Source organism: Doryrhamphus excisus, chromosome 19, assembly GCF_030265055.1.
Source record: "Doryrhamphus excisus isolate RoL2022-K1 chromosome 19, RoL_Dexc_1.0, whole genome shotgun sequence".
In the NCBI taxonomy this organism is placed as follows: Eukaryota; Metazoa; Chordata; class Actinopteri; order Syngnathiformes; family Syngnathidae; genus Doryrhamphus; species Doryrhamphus excisus.
Genome location: NC_080484.1, coordinates 12,557,251 through 12,575,085, shown reverse-complemented (window position 1 = coordinate 12,575,085; position 17,835 = coordinate 12,557,251). Strand labels below are relative to the sequence as shown.

The following is a 17,835-nucleotide window of genomic DNA, read 5'->3' as shown; positions in this document are numbered from 1 at the left end:
GAAGAGCAGCACTGACCTCTGCTGGTTCAACTTGGTAGCGCTGCAGTGAGCCGCTAAAAGAGCCTGGCTTTTTCTTGGTGGTTTTTAAAGTGGGCCGATGATGGCAAAGAGAATAAGAAAGATAAGATAAGAAATGCAGCACTGTACTAAAGCCACAATAGACATAAAAGAATGGAATGGGTGATGCAAGGTCTTCTTTGTTTAGGTTTTATCTATTTTAACACTTACAGTACACAAGAAATCTATGGCTGTAGGCGACCTCCTTTATTTTTAATTAACTTCACATGGTGACAGAAGCTACATTTGAAGTATCGTGAATGCTCAGCACCCAGCAGCAGCTACCTCTGCATGCGCTTGAAAATGTGAAAACTGTGTTTATTACAACATTGGTTCTATTGCTGCTGTGTTGTGCAGTACTCGTTCGAAAAAATGATCACATGCCAAAAAGAGGTATGCTTTCCTTTCTTTATTTGAAGGTTATAAAAATAAGTTGTACAATGAGTTCCAGTTAACGCCTCTGGCTGTAATTAAGAGCATTTACGGTCATTTTCTCTAATACAAAACAAACCAAATGTCAGAGCTTCACAAAAGAGCAATCATCAAAGTAAAAAAAAAAAAAACATTGAAAATGCCATAAAAAAGTTCCTACATGGGTGATCAGCAGCTCAAACAAAGTAAAAAAAATTCTAACATTTAAAAAGTCAATATGTGCACAATCATTCATTCATTCATTTTCTACCGCTTATCCTCATGAGGTTTGCGGGGGTGCTGGAGCCTATCCCAGCTGTCTTCAGGCGAGAGGCCAGGTACACCCTGGACTGGTGGCCAGCCAATAATGTGCACAATCACTTATTTATAATTTGTGTATAATTAAAAAAAAAATAACCCTGAGTGAACTGATTCAAACAGTCATCCAAGTGGATTCATGTAAATAGAGTCGTTCATTACCACATTGTCTTGACAGTCAATTGGTGATCATCATGAGGCACTTAAAGAAAGACAGGCGGGATGACGTTGGTGAGGTCGCCCCGGGCGGGTCCTCTGAGCCGGGCGTCTTTAAAAAATTCCTGCAGGTGGTTGGGTTTGGCGGGGGCGGAGACATACCACATGACCACGCCCGTGGGATTCACAGACAGCACGAAGCTGGTGGAGTCTTTCAGGGTCATGGTCCTCTGGGAGAAGACGTCATGTACCTGAGACGTGAAGACAAACAAGAGTTTAGTTCTTTAATATGTACTATGTATGTATATATATATATATATATATATATTACTGCAAAGGATTTCTATCTTGCAATAAGTTTTTGCTTCTCAGATTAAGGAATTTTGTTATCGAGTATTAAATAAATGAATTAAATAGATCACAAAAATAAAAAAATCACTTTTTATCTTAACTCAAAAAATAAAAACAACTCAAATGTATACATTTTTCATTTCCCGTTTTTGAATTCAAATATTAAAGTAATAAATAAAAGCAAAATAAAGTTGACAAAAATTCTTAAAAACATATACATTTTGATTGCCATCTTGCAAAGAGTTCTTGTATTAAAATATTGAATTAATAAAAGTGTGAAAATCGAAAATATGTTTTTTAATGAAACCATTTTTTATGTAGAAAAAAAACAACCTAAAAAAATAATTTAAACACAATATCTCGGCCCCTTTTTCTTTTATGAGTTCATGTTGAGTTTTGAATCATTAGTTGTGGAAATGTCTATGTTATATCATTGTATTTTACTTAATAATACTTCATCATTTCCTACATATTGTAAACAATGGTGAATATAAAAAACAACGGTCACCTTATATTAGGAGTCTAGTGAATTACATGCAAACTGCCAATCTGGTATTTGTTATATCACGTCTATTGAAAACACGCTTCGCCTTAGATTTTTGCTTAAAAAAATTGTTTTCCCAAAACGGGTCTTGAAAAACAGAGGTATTCCGAATTGACTTCTATCCAGGTCATGGTGATGATGGTATAGAAAGAAGAGATTCCGAATGATGTAGGGGAGTGTTCCAGACCTTGTAGCTGCCTGAGGTGTAGTTGAGTTTGCTTAGGGAGGTCTGGTAGCGGTACGGCATGTCCGTACGGCGACTGAAGAACACCAAGGCGCTGGCGTCGTTCGACAATGGCCGCCAGAACACCTCAATGCCGCTCTTCTCCTGGTAGGGGAAAGAAAACGGAACTGAAAATTAGAAAGCGGCAAAGCAAAGTCAGCGGACCCAACAGTGACAGCAGCACCTTGAGTATGCGTCTTCCTTGAAGGCCCAGAGGGTCCTGGTTGATGCTGATGGCCATTTTGTTCTGCAGGATGCTGCGAGCCCCGCCGCTGATGGTGCGCAGGTCGTTGGACATGAAGAGCGGAGCGGCCAAGATGGCCCAGAGAGCCATCTGTGAACGGGACTGATCCATGCTGAGGCCAAAGTCGCCAATGATCAGCTAGAAGAACATAAAGGTACGCTATAAATGTTGATAAGATGACATTACCAGCTAAATCACACAAAACAGAAGCTGTGGCTGTAGGCAACCTCGTCATGATTTTTTTTTTAAGTTAAGCATCCAACAGCTTTATCTAGCTCTGCATGCAACATTGGTTCTGCTGCTGTATACAGTCAGTGTTTCCCACTTTCTCAAGCACTCCAAATCATTATTCAAGGTTTTAAAAATAAACTTGTGGCTCAGACCATATCCGGGTCGTTCCATCTTCCGGGCCCCGCCACAGCAACCAGGACGTCCTGGTTGTCAAAGAACCAATCCACGATGTTCAAGACACTGGCCCAGGAGTCCTGGATGTCACCATAGTTACGCCACAGGTTGCAGATCTCGCCCAACTGACTGTAATTCACCTGAAAAGACAAAAAATAGCGCATCATTTAGCGTAAATATACTGTACGCTGAGTTTGACCGTACCTTAGGTGGCAGACCACCCTGGTAGGCGGGCCAGCTGCAGGAGTAGCCAATGGGACGACCTGTTGCGTTTAAAGCCTTGGACATTTGAGGGTAACCTAGCCAGAAGGGGAAACTAATGAAGTGGACTTAATTTAGGAATACTCCAAGCCTCCTCACCTTGCGCTTGTTCTGTGGCGTTGGAATAGCAGCCGTCAAACTTCAACATGTCCACTTCCCAGTCGGCGAAGGTCTGGGCGTCGATTTCGATCTTGCTCAACGGCGTGCCAGGATAGCCCCCGCAGGTGTGCGTGCCCATGTCCCCGTAGATGCCCAGCTTGAGTCCCCGGTTGTGCATGTAGCGGGACAGACGGTGGATTCCACCAGGGAACCTGGAACACAAACGTCAGGTCTGTTCCGCCTGTGGCTGTAGACAACATCTTGATGAACTCGACAAGATGACAGTAGCTGCATTGTAAAGAACATTTGATTAACAAACGTCCACTTTTACACTTGTATCATAAAATTGGACTTAAATCATGACCTGTACCGTGTATAAATGTTGTATTGTGGTCACAGTTTGACCCTGGAACAGATATTCATCCAATTCCCCTCAATTGCAATTGAGATGGTTGTTTCTAAATCTGGGTTACAGCTGTGAAAATGAAAATATGAGCTTTCTTATGTGGCCATGACCTGAAGTAAAGCTGCTGACTCAGGGTTTTTATTGTAGGTCATATGACTGTCACACCTGCACTAAAGGTTTTATTGACCTACAGGACTACACTGTTTGTGTACCTTTTTGGGTCAGGCTGGAGCCGCCCGTGCTCGTCCCTCTGCTTGGACGCCCAGCAGTCGTCGATATTGACGTAGACGTAGCCCAGCTCTCTCCAGCCATCCTCTGACAACCTGTCAGCCATGTCGGTGAACAAGTTCTCACTGGCCAGGATGAGAAGACACAGAAGCTTTTGTTAGGAGTTCACACTGATAAACTCTTGAGTATTTTCCCCCACTTGCCTGATGCAGTTCTTGGGGTCGTGGTCACAGTCGATATCACAGCGGAACCGTTCCCACGCCAACCAGCCCATCGGAGGGGTCCTCATCAACCCGTTGTCCAGGGCGACGGCGACCACGAGAGTAGATGCAAACACGAGCACAGTCGAATGCATCCCTGTTGAATATAAAAACTTTATTAGCAGTTCAGTTATTTCGGAATGTAGCCAGCCTGCACTCGAAAAGGCTGGGAAGACCCCTTATCAACTCAACTCCAGTAGATATTCTTTCGTTTATTTCGTACCTCATCTATTTACTCGTCTAGTTAGGTTGATGACCTTTGAATAAAAAAACGTCAAAAACTTACCGGCGTTTCGGCTAACTAGAAAATAGGACGTTTCCAAACGTCTCCTCGTCTGACTCCTTCACAATGTCGCCACCTTAATATCACGACTGTGGTTATTTTTGAAACGCGGAAGTAATGGGTCACATGACGCAGCATCCGTGTCTGCTGACCAGAGAGGCGGCTGCGTTCCATTACGGTTGCCAGGCTTGGCTTCCTACTGTCGCTGGATGGCAAGTACACGTCTTCTCCCCAATTAGATTTATTGCAAGGAAAACTGACAAAACCATACGTACGTATGGATCGTGCTATATTAGTCATATTTTTAACAAATTGTCATGATTTTTTTATTTTTTATTTTTTTATTATTCTTTTTTATTTTTCTTGTTTTTTTCATTTTTTTATTTCTGTTTGTTATTTATTTTCCTTCTTTTTATTTTTACTTAAAACCGGCAGCTTTTATTGAACTATTAGCATACACGCAACTAGGATTTCTCATTTCATGTAACACAATGTAATGGTATTTGGGGTTTTTTTAGTATTAGACTTGTTATACAACACATAAAAACAATGTTTATGTAACCTGTAATGTTGGAAGATCATAGCACTTACCGGAAGCTAACCAGAGTGCTTTGATGTCATTCTTGTCACGGCCAGCAGGGAGCGTTATGTGCATGGTAATCGAAGCTGCGCTGTGATGTACACTTCATTTCATTGTTCCCGTCCTTGAGGATGCGCCAGTCGAGTAGTCTATAAAGTATAATTTAAGAATCGCCATGGGGACGGTCACTGCAGCAGTAGCAGGTGTAGCACCCGTTGGGAGAAGGGCACTGGGGGGGCAGCATGGCTCTGGAGAGGTCTGGGGACAGGCAACAATAAAACATGCATCTACAGTATCAGCGGTGAGCTCCAAAGCAAAGCCACCATGCAAGATTTGATTTCCCTTCTGAGACTGCCGTGAATCGGTTGTTGAACCTCTTGAAAAGTGTTGCAAGAATCGTTTGGCGCGCCTCTTCGCACCGTCGCAAGTGTCACATCTCCCAAGGCACGGCAGTTACTTTGGTTTCATCGTAGCAACAGTAACAGAGCTTGCTGCCATCGAGGAGGTAGGAGATGTGGTAGACAGAAAGACGGAATAACATCAGAAGGACAAGTGTTTTTAGGCATGGCACCTTGTTTTTGAAAGATGCAGAATATTGAAAGTCTGCACTTTTTTATAATCGGCAAATTGAAAGAAGAAATGCTATGGACTAGCATGGTGCACCTTTTTGGATTACAGTTCCAGGAGGGACTTGTATTTCCTGGAGATTCCCTGAGAATGTTCATCGTTGATGGGTTTGTTCTCCAAAGGTAAGGCTTCCTGGAGCTTGGATGGATCCTACACTGGACATATGGCCGCTTCCTAAACATTTTTGGCCTTAAGGGCCATCCATCCATTGCAGGGTGGCTGGAATCTATCCTGTCTGTCCTGTATTGTCTTCAGGGCTTGAACTGAACTGATCATAGGTCTGATACATGGAGCTACAACGTCGTTTGACTGTGGGAGGAACTTGAGATGCCTTGACGATGTCTTGAGAACCTGAGGCACCAGTTCATACCTGCTGTACTGCTCCCTCAGTGATTATCATTGCAGTATTAAGCCAACCAAAAGAACTGTAAACGGTCAATATGTCCAACCAGGTTTTCCACATCGACACAGAGCAGCCTGCGGAGTACCCTGTGGTGTACCCGTGTCAGGACCCTGGTGATGCAACTGGCACCCATAACACGCTGGCGCTCCCGCGTGGATATGGCCTTCTAAACACCATCTGTCCCACCTTCACCCCCGACTCCTTGGAGAGGCTTTACCAGAGTTACTTCCGGCGGCAGAGACAGGAGAACATGCTGGCGCTGATGACATTCGCTGCTCTCTTCAATAGCTTCGTTGTCATCATGTGTGCGGTGGTTTACACCGAGGACAAACAGGCCATGGTGCTCGTGGCCGCGGTGGGCCTGGCCGCCGACCTAGTCTTCCACGAGTTGTACCGGCTGCAGAAACTGCCCAAGTCGGCGGTGTCGCGCGGCGCTGTCCCCTACATTCTGTGGTTGATGGTTACTGCCCATGTCCTGTGTTACTCTGGACTCAACTATGCACGCTTCCCCCAAGCCAGTGACTCGGTGGGCTGGCAGGCCTTTTTTAGTTTCTCGACCTTCTTGATGCTACCACTCAACCTGGCGGCGCTTGTTCTGCTGTCAGCTCTCGCCTGTGGGATCCATATCCTGATGCTGGGGGTGACTGTAGCTCAAAGGTTTGACGACAACCAGCGAGGACCCATGCTGGTCAGGCAGGTAAATGCCTGTCCAAACATCTATCTTGTCCATCCTTTCAAGGAAAAGTTCACTTAAAAAAAAACAATAACCCACCATCCACAATTCTTATGAGAGACATGGACACACATGTTTTATTTTCTGTGCGTTCTAAAGATATAAAAAGAGCAACATGTAGTACATAAAGTACACTATTTTGCCATGTTTTGGTCATTTGGTAATCTAGCAGAGCTTCCTTGTTAGGCACATCGATTTCACATAGCAACAGAAAGAAAAACTACACCAAGTGTTAACTTTTCCAAATTTAAAAACAAAAACACAGGAAATTTCAGAAAGCTCAGTGGGCGGAACAGGCGCGTTCCATTACGTGTGTTCTTAGCTGCCTCTTTATAACTGTTTTTATATTACAGTAAACCTCGGATATATCGGACTCGGATATATCGGAAATTCGCTCACAACGGACAGATAAAAAAGAACCGATTTTTCTGTAATGCATTTCCAATAAAAATTCATTGCATATATCGGATTTTTTATAACGGATTTCGCCTATTTCGGACAAAATCTCCAGTCCCGTTCCAATGCATTTCCATTAAATTTCCCTCGCATATATCGGATGGCCGCATCGTGGCGCTCCGATTCGCCGAATCGTGACAGGCCGCTATACAACGTCATTTGCAGCGTTTGCAGCGTTGCCAGGTACATTGGAAACATAGTCAAGGAAGTGCCTTTTTATAACAGATAAAATCCGATTTACGCATATACCGGATATAAATCTGATATATGCGTAAAACGGACATTATAACAGATTTTGCTTATATCGGACAAAACCAGTGGGAACAATTGAATCCGATATATCCGAGGTTTACTGTATTAGAATGCACAGAAAAGGGAAAAACGTGTTTGTGATTCACATAAAGATTGTAGATGACTGCTGTTGGTTGATTTAGTGATGATACCATCATACCATATCCACTCCTCCCTTACTAGCTTCTGGCCAACGCCATGCTGTACCTTTGTGCAGCCGCAGTGGGGGTCCTGTCGTACTACATGGCCGACAGGAAGTACAGGACGGCCTTTTTGGAGGCACGTCAGTCCCTGGAGGTGAAACTCACGTTGGAGGAACAAAGTGCCCAGCAGGTACATACACACACCCGCGACACCCACTGCTTGGAGTGTTAGATCAGACACTGTTGTTCTTTTTGGCTAACCCTAAACACCCATCAAGGATTTGGTCTAAAACATCTTAACCTCTTGTTACAGCTTTATGAAGTCTATAGTGATGCAGTCCATATTGACTCTAATCCATTTACTAATCCTTGACTTGAGACTGAACTTGCAAAACACAGACTTGGTCCCGCCTCTGGTAGAATTCCATTGAGTCCACAGTGAGACAGTTCATAGTGACCCTCGTATTACTGTACTCTTCTAACACTGTCAACGTCACAGGAGGAATTACTGTTGTCCATCCTGCCCAAACACATTGCCGATGAGATGCTGCAGGGCTTGAAGAATCGTGCCGATGAGAATGAGGTCCAGCAGCAGCGGCAGCAGTTCAACACCATGTACATGTACCGCCATGAGCATGTCAGGTTAGCCCCATGAAATGTCCATTGTTGTTCATTTCCTTAAATCGCTGGGTTTTTTGTTTTGTTGGTAGTTGTGGTGACCGTGAAGGAGTAAGACCTTGACATGCATGGAGTACGTACAAAATATTTAAACGTGCGGTAGCTGCACTAATTACATACGTATGTGGGGTGTACATGTGGCGGACAACATACGGAAAAATTAACATGTTGCCCAAACATCTTCATTCATTCATTTTCTACCGCTTATCCTCACGAGGGTCGCGGGGGGTGCTGGAGCCTATCCCAGCTGTCTTCGGGCGAGAGGCAGGGTACACCCTGGACTGGTGGCCAGCCAATCACAGGGCACATATAGACAAACAACCATTCACACTCACATTCATACCTATGGACAATTTGGAGTCGCCAATTAACCTAGCATGTTTTTGGAATGTGGGAGGAAACCGGAGTACCCGGAGAAAACCCACGCATGCACGAGGAGAACATGCAAACTCCACACAGAGCTAGCTGTGAGGTCTGCGCGCTAACCACTCAACCGCCGTGCAGCCATGAGCATAACGTATAAAAGAAGCATGAAGACCTACAAAAAGTTTGTCATGGCAAAAAAAAATACTGTAGCTCAAAAATCAGCATATCAGATGCACGTCCTCCATGCATTTTTTGCGTTTTTTGCCTGTAGCTACGCTTTACGGATGGGCCTAGACGGGCCTGAATTAACAGCACCCTCTGCTCCCACATCCAGCATCCTGTTTGCCGACATTGTGGGCTTCACACAGCTATCTTCCGCCTGCAGTGCACAGGAGCTCGTGAAGCTGCTCAATGAGCTCTTTGCTCGTTTCGATAAACTTGCCGAAGTGAGTACTATTGCATCCATCTTGATGAATACTATCATATTCATTTGGCTTCACTGCCCAGCGGCACCATCAACTGCGAATCAAGATCTTAGGCGACTGCTACTACTGCATCTGTGGTCTTCCCGACTTCAGAGAGGACCACGCCGCCTGCTCCATCATGATGGGCCTCTCCATGGTAGAAGCCATCTCGTAAGTGGTCTCGTAACGCCACCAAACTTGTGTCCTTTAATGACGCCCGGAGTTCAGACACGTATCCATCAGTCAGTTACAGACGGAGGAGCTCCTAAGTTTCCTTGGAGACATCAAACTAAGAGACAAAGACATGACACTTCTCTGCTTTCCTGCCTATGTCAGTTACGTGCGAGAGAAGACCAAAACAGAGGTGGACATGCGAGTGGGCGTCCACACCGGCACCGTTCTGGGAGGAGTACTGGGCCAGAAGCGCTGGCAGTTTGATGTCTGGTCTACGGACGTCACCGTTGCCAATAAGATGGAATCTGGAGGGATTCCTGGGTAGGAGAGCCACATGTTTGCCTTCTGCCGGGAAGGTTATTTGAGTACAGAATTTAGTGTTTACTTTGTGTTGGCGTCGCAGGCGAGTGCACATTTCCCAGAGCACCAAGGAGAGTCTGCACGGAGAGTTTGAACTGGAGCCTGGCAACGGCGGTGAAAGATGCGAGTACCTGCTGGAGAAAGGCATCGACACTTATTTAGTTGTGGTGCCAAAAAAGAAAGATAAGCTCAATGCAAAAGTTAGTACGCACTTTTTATGTCGTCTCTCACAGAACTGTAGACCGGGGGTGTCCAAAGTGGGGTCCGGGGCCATTTTAGGCCCGTGGCTAACATTTTAACAGCATAAATTTATTTTACAAAAATTATTTTACAAAAATAAAGTCAAAACATTATGTGAAAAAAATAACATCATTTTTAGTAGCAAAGAGTTTATTTTAAGTATTTTTTTCCTGGTCATAATATTATTATGAGAAACAAACAAAAACAAATTGTAATTTTTTTAATTGAACACATTGAGGAAAACGTTAATATTATGAAAATAAAGTAAGAACTATGAGGAAAAAAATGCACTAGAAGAAAGTTGAAGAAACGGAGGAAAAAATACTTAAGTCACAAATTTATGAGAATAAACCCGTACTAAAAATGTCAATTTAGTAGCTCAGAGTTGACGTATTATGGAAAAAAAAATTTTTTCTTGAGATATGAGATACCAATAAAACTAAAGTTTACAGATTTTTGGAAAATTAGCTTAGAGAAATGTTATAATAGGATGGGAATAAAGTCATAGTATTACTAGAAGAAAATTACAAAGATTATTCATGATGTAAGTTGAAATATTTGGAGAATTAAAGTAAAAAAACAGCAAAAATGGGCGGAAAAGAGCAAAGTTCATAATAACAATAGGCTTCTTCCCATTGCAAAAGCAATGTATAGAATTTTTAGCATCCTTAAAATATCAAAGCGGCAAAGTTGCATCCTTTAATTTTCCACTGAGTGGCCCTTGCTGGAAAACGTTTGGACCCTCCTGTTCAAGACAAAAGTTTAAAAAAGCCTCTCCAAAATTGACTGATACTGCCATTTTAAAGTCACCTTTTTCTCCCCTTCTTTCCCAGACATCCAGTGTTTTGTACACCGGAAAGTCTCACCTGCTGATTAACACCACGTCAAACCACGGAGCCTCGTCACCGCCAGCGTCTGAGTCCAAACAGGAGGTGAAGTAGGATTCATGTCCTCAAAGACACCAAATCTCTGCCAAGTAGGATGTAGAATTCAATATTAAGTAGATGATGCCAAGACATTGCGTGTGAATTCTTAAGAGCTGAAGAAATAAATGATTTGTTGTGGAAAGACATTAATGTCGAATATAAAAACAGAAGAGCGGAATTAAGCTGTACTGAAATGGCACAGAAATGTGAAATGAACGAGAAAATGATATCTGGCATGTTTATGTACTGTAAGTTTCTACTTGGGAAAATGACTAAAATGCCACTATGCTAGCAATGCTAATATGCTAACAGTAGCATGCAACATCTACAATGGGAGAGCCAAGTGTTTGTGTTTGTTAATACTTGTGAAAATGTAAAAACAAATGCTACTATGCTAATGTTAGCATGCTAGCGCTAACGTGGTAACACCTAACGTACAACACAAAGTGTATAAGTTTCCATTATGAAAATAGCTAATATGCTACTATGTTAATGTTAACATACTAGCAATGTTAACATGCTAATACTTTCATATTCAGAAAAATGGCAAAAAAAAATACTTTGCTAATGTTAAGAAATGGATTAGTTTCATAGTTTGAACATGTAAAACCTTTTTATGACCTCAATATGTTTTTGCCATTATTAGAGCCCTGTAGACGTGAAATAACACCCCTATACAGCCTTGTATTACCCAACATAGTCAACATAATAATAGAAAATCAGCCATTTTAGATTCGGAATTACTTTTACAATTTCCGTGAAGCGGGATTCAATATTGATGTATGGAATATTTTTGTAGTTATGAGTAAGAACTGCGATGTCGCGGTATGAAAATTCCAAAATGATGTTTGATCATCTTTTTTGACATCCTCAGAGGAACAGGCTGGTTGAAGAACAAGTCATCAACACGCGCTTGCAGCAGGAGCTCCTGGAAAGAGAAACACGACAAATGTGAGAAGACTGTAACGTGAAAATGCAGCAAAATGCAGATTTTGTCCCGCGCTGATTCATTCCCACCCCAACTCCAGAATGAAGAACCTGATCCATCCTATCTCGCTCCACTTTGTGGACAGAAAGCTGGAGGCGCTCTATTCCTCCGAGAAGGAGAAGTGCAGCGGCGCAGCCTTCTGCTGCTGCGCCATCGTGCTCCTCTTCATCACCGCCATGGAGGTGTTCATAGATCCCCTGTAGGTCCACTCTTGAGATGCTTTTGTGGTTCTCAGTAGAAGATGAAACTGAAGACGTGTGTTCTTGTTGTTGTTGTTACAGACTGATTGAGAACTATGTGACTCTTGCAGTAGGAGAGGGTCTGCTGTGCATCCTCATTGTGAGCTCCCTGGCCGCCATCTTCCCCGAGGTGAAATACAGCTAATGTAAATGCCTCGGATTCATGCATACATGTTGTTTTTTTTATCATTATGATTTGTGTGCAGATGTTTTCCAAGAAGCTGGTGTCCTTTTCCATGTGGATTGATCACACACGCTGGGCAAGAAACACGTGGGCAGTGGGGGCCATATTTGTCCTCACCATGGCCACCATAGCTGATATGGTAAGATGGATTTTGCTGTATTCTCACTGCTATGTGGTGGTTATTTTATGTTTACGGGACTCTAATAATGTCTAAAAACATATTTAGACAGTCTTACACTGGTTTTAATAGGATCAAACTGGGAAGATATTCAATTTAATAAATAAGGAACCAAGTAACAGTAATAATACAAGTATAAATGTGACTATAGGGGTGTTATTTCATGTCTAGAGGGCTCTAATAACAATACAAAGCATATTCAGAAGGTCTTAAACAGATTTCCTGCACTCTAACAAGGAAAATATTAATTTGAATAAAGAACCAATTAAACGCGATAAACAAGGTGTTTAGAGGTGACTATAGGGATGTTATTTCATGTCTAGTGAGCTCTATTTTATTGTACTGTATTGGGGTTTTTTTTGGTAAAAAATATGGAGCCAATAAGCCACGATAAACAGGAGATTACTGTATATATGAAGTTACGTTATTAAATATTGTTGTACAAATGCATACATATATTCCTCCTTTCAATTCCTCCTTACCTTGCCTTACCTACCTTACCTTGCAAATAAATGCCCATCTGCACCATTTTTTGCACGTACATTACCCTTCCTTTTATGTTTTTTTAAATTAATGTGTATATGTTGCGGGGTGGGTTACTAAAATATTCTGTATACAGTACATGTTTTTACGAGCATTTGATATGATTGAGTATTTTTCAACAAATACATTTGTAACATAAAAAATTATCATGCCTACTCATTTTTTGTGTGTTTCTGCCCTGTTCTTGTTTGTTGTTAATATTGCATTTTATACTCTCCATTCCTTATGTCAGACTTGACGTTCTCCCTGCGGGCTCCATTAGTGGTCTTGTGCCGCTGCCTGCAGCCTCATTTGTCGAGGCCCCCAGAGGAGCCTGTTTAGACAAAATCATACCTTTTAGCTCCTGACATGAACGGTGGATGCTTCAGTGAGCATTCCGAACTGTCACATGTAGGGGATGCAAAACAAAATGCTCAAAGGACACTTACATATGTAAGTTTATCAGCCATTTACTATCACTTTGCTTTGCATTTGGCAGCTGAGTTGTGTCCCTCCACATTTCCGAGTGGTCAACAGCACATCTGCCCTCACGCTGGATGCGGTGGGAGAGTGCGCGGAGAACCCCAAGCACTACAGCTTCATGTCTGTGATGGTGCTGATCGCCACCACCATGCTGGTGCAGGTCAGCCACCTCGTCAAGCTGGGACTGATGGCGCTGGTTGTCACGGCGACGGGAGCCATCAACATCTACAGCTGGGGGAGCATCTTCGACCTTTACGACTTTGTACACTTTGCCTCCCACCGGTAGGCAAGAAATATATATTGTTTTTATATATTGTTTTCATTGCTTTCATTCATATATTTACTAGAATAAATAAGAATAATTGAATGTTTCAAAATGATGTTATTGAATATAATTTAATATAGTATATACAAAATATATATACAAAACAATATAAACTGCTGGTATAGCGTTATGTATAGTGTATTGTGTATTGAAAAAAAGGCATCAATACAAACTAATAGTTTTTTAAAACGTGTGCAAAGTGCACTGAATTTTTGGAATACAAAATCGTCTATTTTTAATTTAATTTGGGATATGCTAGAAATGAACATGCATCAATAAAACTTTTTTTTCAATGGTCTATGGGAAAAACCAGGATTTTGGCCTATGAAATCTACCTAGCAACAAGTGATCAATCATTGGCATGTTGTCAAACTTTTGTTTTATAGGTTTTATTATGGATTTAAAATGTTTTTTTGCACTTTATAACAATGTTTATAGAATATCTCATGGAGTATCTGGAATATCCCAACCATCTTTTTGTCTTTTTTCCAGAGCATCCATGGTACCATCCAAGTACCTCATGACCATGATGATCATAGTCATGATGCTGAGCTTCTACCTCTTCTCCCGCCATGTGAGTGGGTCCCCTTTTGCTTCTACAGTCACCTGACCTCTTGTTGCAGCCCACTTCTGTGTCATTTCTTTTTTTTGCGCGTAGTTGGAGCGTCAATCCAGGAAGTTGTTCTTGTGGAAGATCGGCGTGCACGATCAGAAAGAACGCGTGCTGGAGATGAGACGCTGGAATGAAGCGCTGGTCGCTAACATGCTGCCAGAGCATGTGGCCAAACACTTCCTCGGCACCAAAAAGAGAGATGAGGTGAATCGCACATTTAACATAAATAAATGCATGTTAGCAATATTTACATATCTAATGAAATCTAAATATTCTGTCACGTGTCAGGAGCTGTACAGTCAGTCGTACGATGAAGTGGGTGTGATGTTCGCTTCCATCCCTAACTTTTCGGACTTTTACACCGAAGAGAGCATCAACAACGGAGGCATTGAGTGCCTCCGCATTCTCAATGAGATCATCTCAGACTTTGACAGCGTGAGTCTTTATTATTACAGCTAGGCAAAGATACTTTATATGACAGGAGCGCTTTGCTGTTTTTAAGTGCTGGTCTATTTTAGGAACTACTCAAAAAACGCTAATCAAAGATCTTGTGCATGACAGTGGTTCTGTTCTGTTTTTAAGGACCTATTTCAAAAAACCTGTAAAGTCAATGAGCCGTCTGCTGTTTTTGAGAACATACTGCAAAATGCTAGTCAGAGATTCTTCATATATAACAGACACACTCTGTTGTTCTGAAGGACCCACTGCAAAAATGCTACTCAAAGATTGTCTGTACATATGACAGTAGTGTTCGGCCATTTTAAAGAATGTTTTGCACAAATATTAATCAAAGATGTTGTCTATGACATGAGTGCTTTGCTATGTTAGGACCTCCAGGAAAAAACATCTGAATCAAAGATCCTCTACACCACAGGAGCTCTCTGCTGTTTCATAAAATCTTGTCAAAGATCCTTGACATGACAAGGATGCTGAAAAAATGCTAGTCAGAGGTCTTCTATATGACCCACTGAAAAAAACACGAGTTGAAGATTCTCTGTATGACAGGAGCGTTATGCTATGTTTAAGAATCTACTTCAAAATTGCTAGTCAAAGATCATCTATATGGAATTTATGTTATAAAATATGTGGACGTACTGATTATCTATGTGACAGGACCGCTTTTCTGTTTTTAAGGACATACTGGAGAAAAAAAATTCTATATTATTGTGTAAAAACTCAAGCTTTACAGATGCCATGCTAGTGTCAGAGTGTAGTATTAGTCAAAGTAGAGGAGAAAAAATGTGTCTTATTTGATGATTAATTGGCAAAGGGCGTCTATCAGATTGGTGACCACTGTTTGATTTCTACTCAGGTGTGGAGTCTTCTTTGTGATTAATTAAACCTGTCCACCTTTCCCCGCAGTTGCTAGACAGGGACGAGTTCCGCAGCATCACCAAGATCAAGACAATAGGAAGCACCTACATGGCGGCGGCGGGACTCACCCCGAAAAGCAACGCCACAAACGTCCACTGCAGTCACAAGGTTTGAAACCTGACGATTCGCTGTTTTGGTCTTTGCGTTGGATTTTTGACTGGTCTTCACAGTAAACAGTGCGGCGTGTGTCTTTGTGGTGTCTCCCAGCCAGAGGACCAGACACTTATGGAGCACTGGCGGCACCTCGCTGATCTGGCAGACTTTGCTTTGGCTATGAAAGTCACCCTCAATAACCTCAACAAACAGTCCTTCAATAACTTCATGCTACGGATCGGTCAGTGTGTGCGTGTGTGCTTGATTGGGGGCTGACAACCTAATGTTCTCACTTAATCAATGATTTGGAATGCATGAAAAAATGTAACTTTCTTTGGTCAAAACCAATGTTGTCATCTCGCTAAGGACCAAAAACTGCTCAGCCAGCATTAATAGCGCTGATGATGATGATCTATCCATCTTCTTCTGCTCATCTAAGGTAGGGTCACAGGGGGACCAGCTACTGCCCAGCTACTTGGTCCGACTTACTGCCAGTAATGCGGACCAAGCTCTGACACTAGTCATACAGGGAGCGAACCATCTGAATTAGGTGGTCTGGTACCCCATGCTCCCAGAGTACTCTCCATAGGATTCCGAGAGGAACACTGTCTTCATGCCGTCTTCAAGTCCACAAAACACATGTGGACCGGTTGGGCAAACTCCCATACACTCTCAAGGAACCTGCCGAGAGTGTGGAGCTGGTCCACAGTTCCACGACCAGTTCCTGCTCCTCCTGAATCGGAGATTCAACTTTCTGGCAGATCCTCCTCTCCAGAACCCCTGAATAGACCTTATGAGGAAGGCTGAGGTGTGTGGGAGCACCACCACCCCGGTCTGCCAATCCAGAGGAACTTCCTCCAATGTCCATGTGACGCTCATGATACTTGAAATGCAGCTACTACTATCTTGTGGAGTTAATTTTTTAAAAATACATCAGGAGGTCGCCTACAACCACAGCTGTTAATGTGTTTGACTAATGAGTTAGGTCGTCTTGATAACTGTACCCACAACAGTCACAACAGGATCCCGTCGTGTCCCCCCTCAGGTCTCAACAAAGGCGGGGTTTTGGCAGGCGTGATCGGAGCTCGTAAACCTCACTATGACATCTGGGGAAACACGGTCAATGTGGCCAGTAGGATGGAGTCAACCGGAGTCATGGGAAACATTCAGGTAAATAAACACACAAAAAAAACTCTTGAAGGTTCCTCTGTTGTCCCTTCGCTGCCCCCAGGTGGTGGAGGACTGCTATGACATCTTGAAGGATTATGGCTTCCGTTTTGTGCGACGGGGGCCCATTTTTGTGAAAGGGAAAGGGGAACTACTGACCTTCTTCATGAAGGGGAAAGAACTAAACACAGGTAACACGGGCCTACTGGGTACGACTCTTCCTCACCAGGTTGTGCACGTTTTCTGATATCTAGAAAGGACATGACCATGATGGACTCAATATTTGGATCCCAAACGTGAGATTTTTTTATTGGTATTGTTCTTATTCTCCTCCCCGCCTATTGCCAACTGCTGTCCTGTATGTACTGTGCTGTTAATGTGCAGGTCACATTATGTAAATGGTGTGTTCTTGAGGCTTTTTGGAGGTTTTTTCAGAAAGCTTTATAGACGGAATAGATGTGTCCCATTACATGCATTCTTAGCTTCCTTCTTTTTACTGTTTTTATATCTTTAGAAAGCACAGATTTAAAAAACGACGTGTGTGTTCATGCCTCACATAAGGATTGTGGATGATGGGGAAAATTTCCCACAAAATGCAGATTTCCTTTAAAAGTGTAAATAAGGGACTGTTCATTTAGTTTTTTTCATCCCTGAGCTCAAGCTTTGGAAAAGCATGTAGTTTGGCCATCATTTATAGTATTACTAATTAAATAAGTTTGCACTATTTTATCATTTTTTTGTTGCTATCTTTATATATTGATATATTTAATAAATAGGAATGCTGAATTGGGCTACCAAAATACAATTGCACAATAATTTGGCTCACAATAAAATAATTACTTCCTTAAAAAAAGGAGTAAAACTAAAAATGTATTTTTGCCTTTAAACTTAACTGAGGTTTGCAACTTTGAAGGTTTGGAGAACAATGTTTTTCTTCATTTTTCTTGTGCTGCTGTACCTCCCCTGAAGTATTGGTATTGAC

The 17,835-nt window shown here is 42.3% G+C and overlaps 2 protein-coding genes across 5 annotated transcripts; one reads left to right on the top strand and one right to left on the bottom strand.

The window, feature by feature from the left end:
- Positions 1 to 451: 451 nt before the first annotated feature.
- On the bottom strand, positions 452 to 4,410 carry naga (N-acetylgalactosaminidase, alpha). Its single transcript, XM_058056682.1, has 9 exons — positions 4,250 to 4,410; positions 3,903 to 4,060; positions 3,688 to 3,824; positions 3,070 to 3,281; positions 2,914 to 3,008; positions 2,688 to 2,849; positions 2,245 to 2,442; positions 2,025 to 2,165; positions 452 to 1,193 (listed from the first exon to the last, which is right to left on the bottom strand). Exons 2-9 carry the CDS (start codon positions 4,056 to 4,058, stop codon positions 990 to 992), a joined length of 1,305 nt encoding a protein of 434 aa, XP_057912665.1. The 5' UTR covers positions 4,059 to 4,060; positions 4,250 to 4,410; the 3' UTR covers positions 452 to 989.
- Positions 4,396 to 17,591, top strand: LOC131107041 (adenylate cyclase type 3-like). Of its 4 annotated transcripts, XM_058056678.1 has the most exons (21): positions 4,396 to 5,575; positions 5,649 to 6,553; positions 7,520 to 7,669; positions 7,979 to 8,121; positions 8,858 to 8,969; positions 9,031 to 9,158; positions 9,324 to 9,482; positions 9,565 to 9,721; positions 10,595 to 10,693; positions 11,562 to 11,638; positions 11,716 to 11,874; positions 11,957 to 12,044; positions 12,121 to 12,237; positions 13,298 to 13,563; positions 14,099 to 14,180; positions 14,265 to 14,423; positions 14,508 to 14,654; positions 15,582 to 15,701; positions 15,801 to 15,927; positions 16,732 to 16,856; positions 16,918 to 17,589. In XM_058056678.1, exons 2-21 carry the CDS (start codon positions 5,894 to 5,896, stop codon positions 17,098 to 17,100), a joined length of 3,258 nt encoding a protein of 1,085 aa, XP_057912661.1. In that variant the 5' UTR covers positions 4,396 to 5,575; positions 5,649 to 5,893; the 3' UTR covers positions 17,101 to 17,589. The 4 variants fall into 4 exon arrangements, with proteins under 4 accessions (XP_057912661.1, XP_057912662.1, XP_057912660.1 ...); XM_058056679.1 differs by having other exon boundaries at positions 4,396 to 6,553; positions 9,055 to 9,158; positions 16,918 to 17,591; XM_058056677.1 differs by having other exon boundaries at positions 4,396 to 6,553.
- Positions 17,592 to 17,835: the final 244 nt, after the last annotated feature.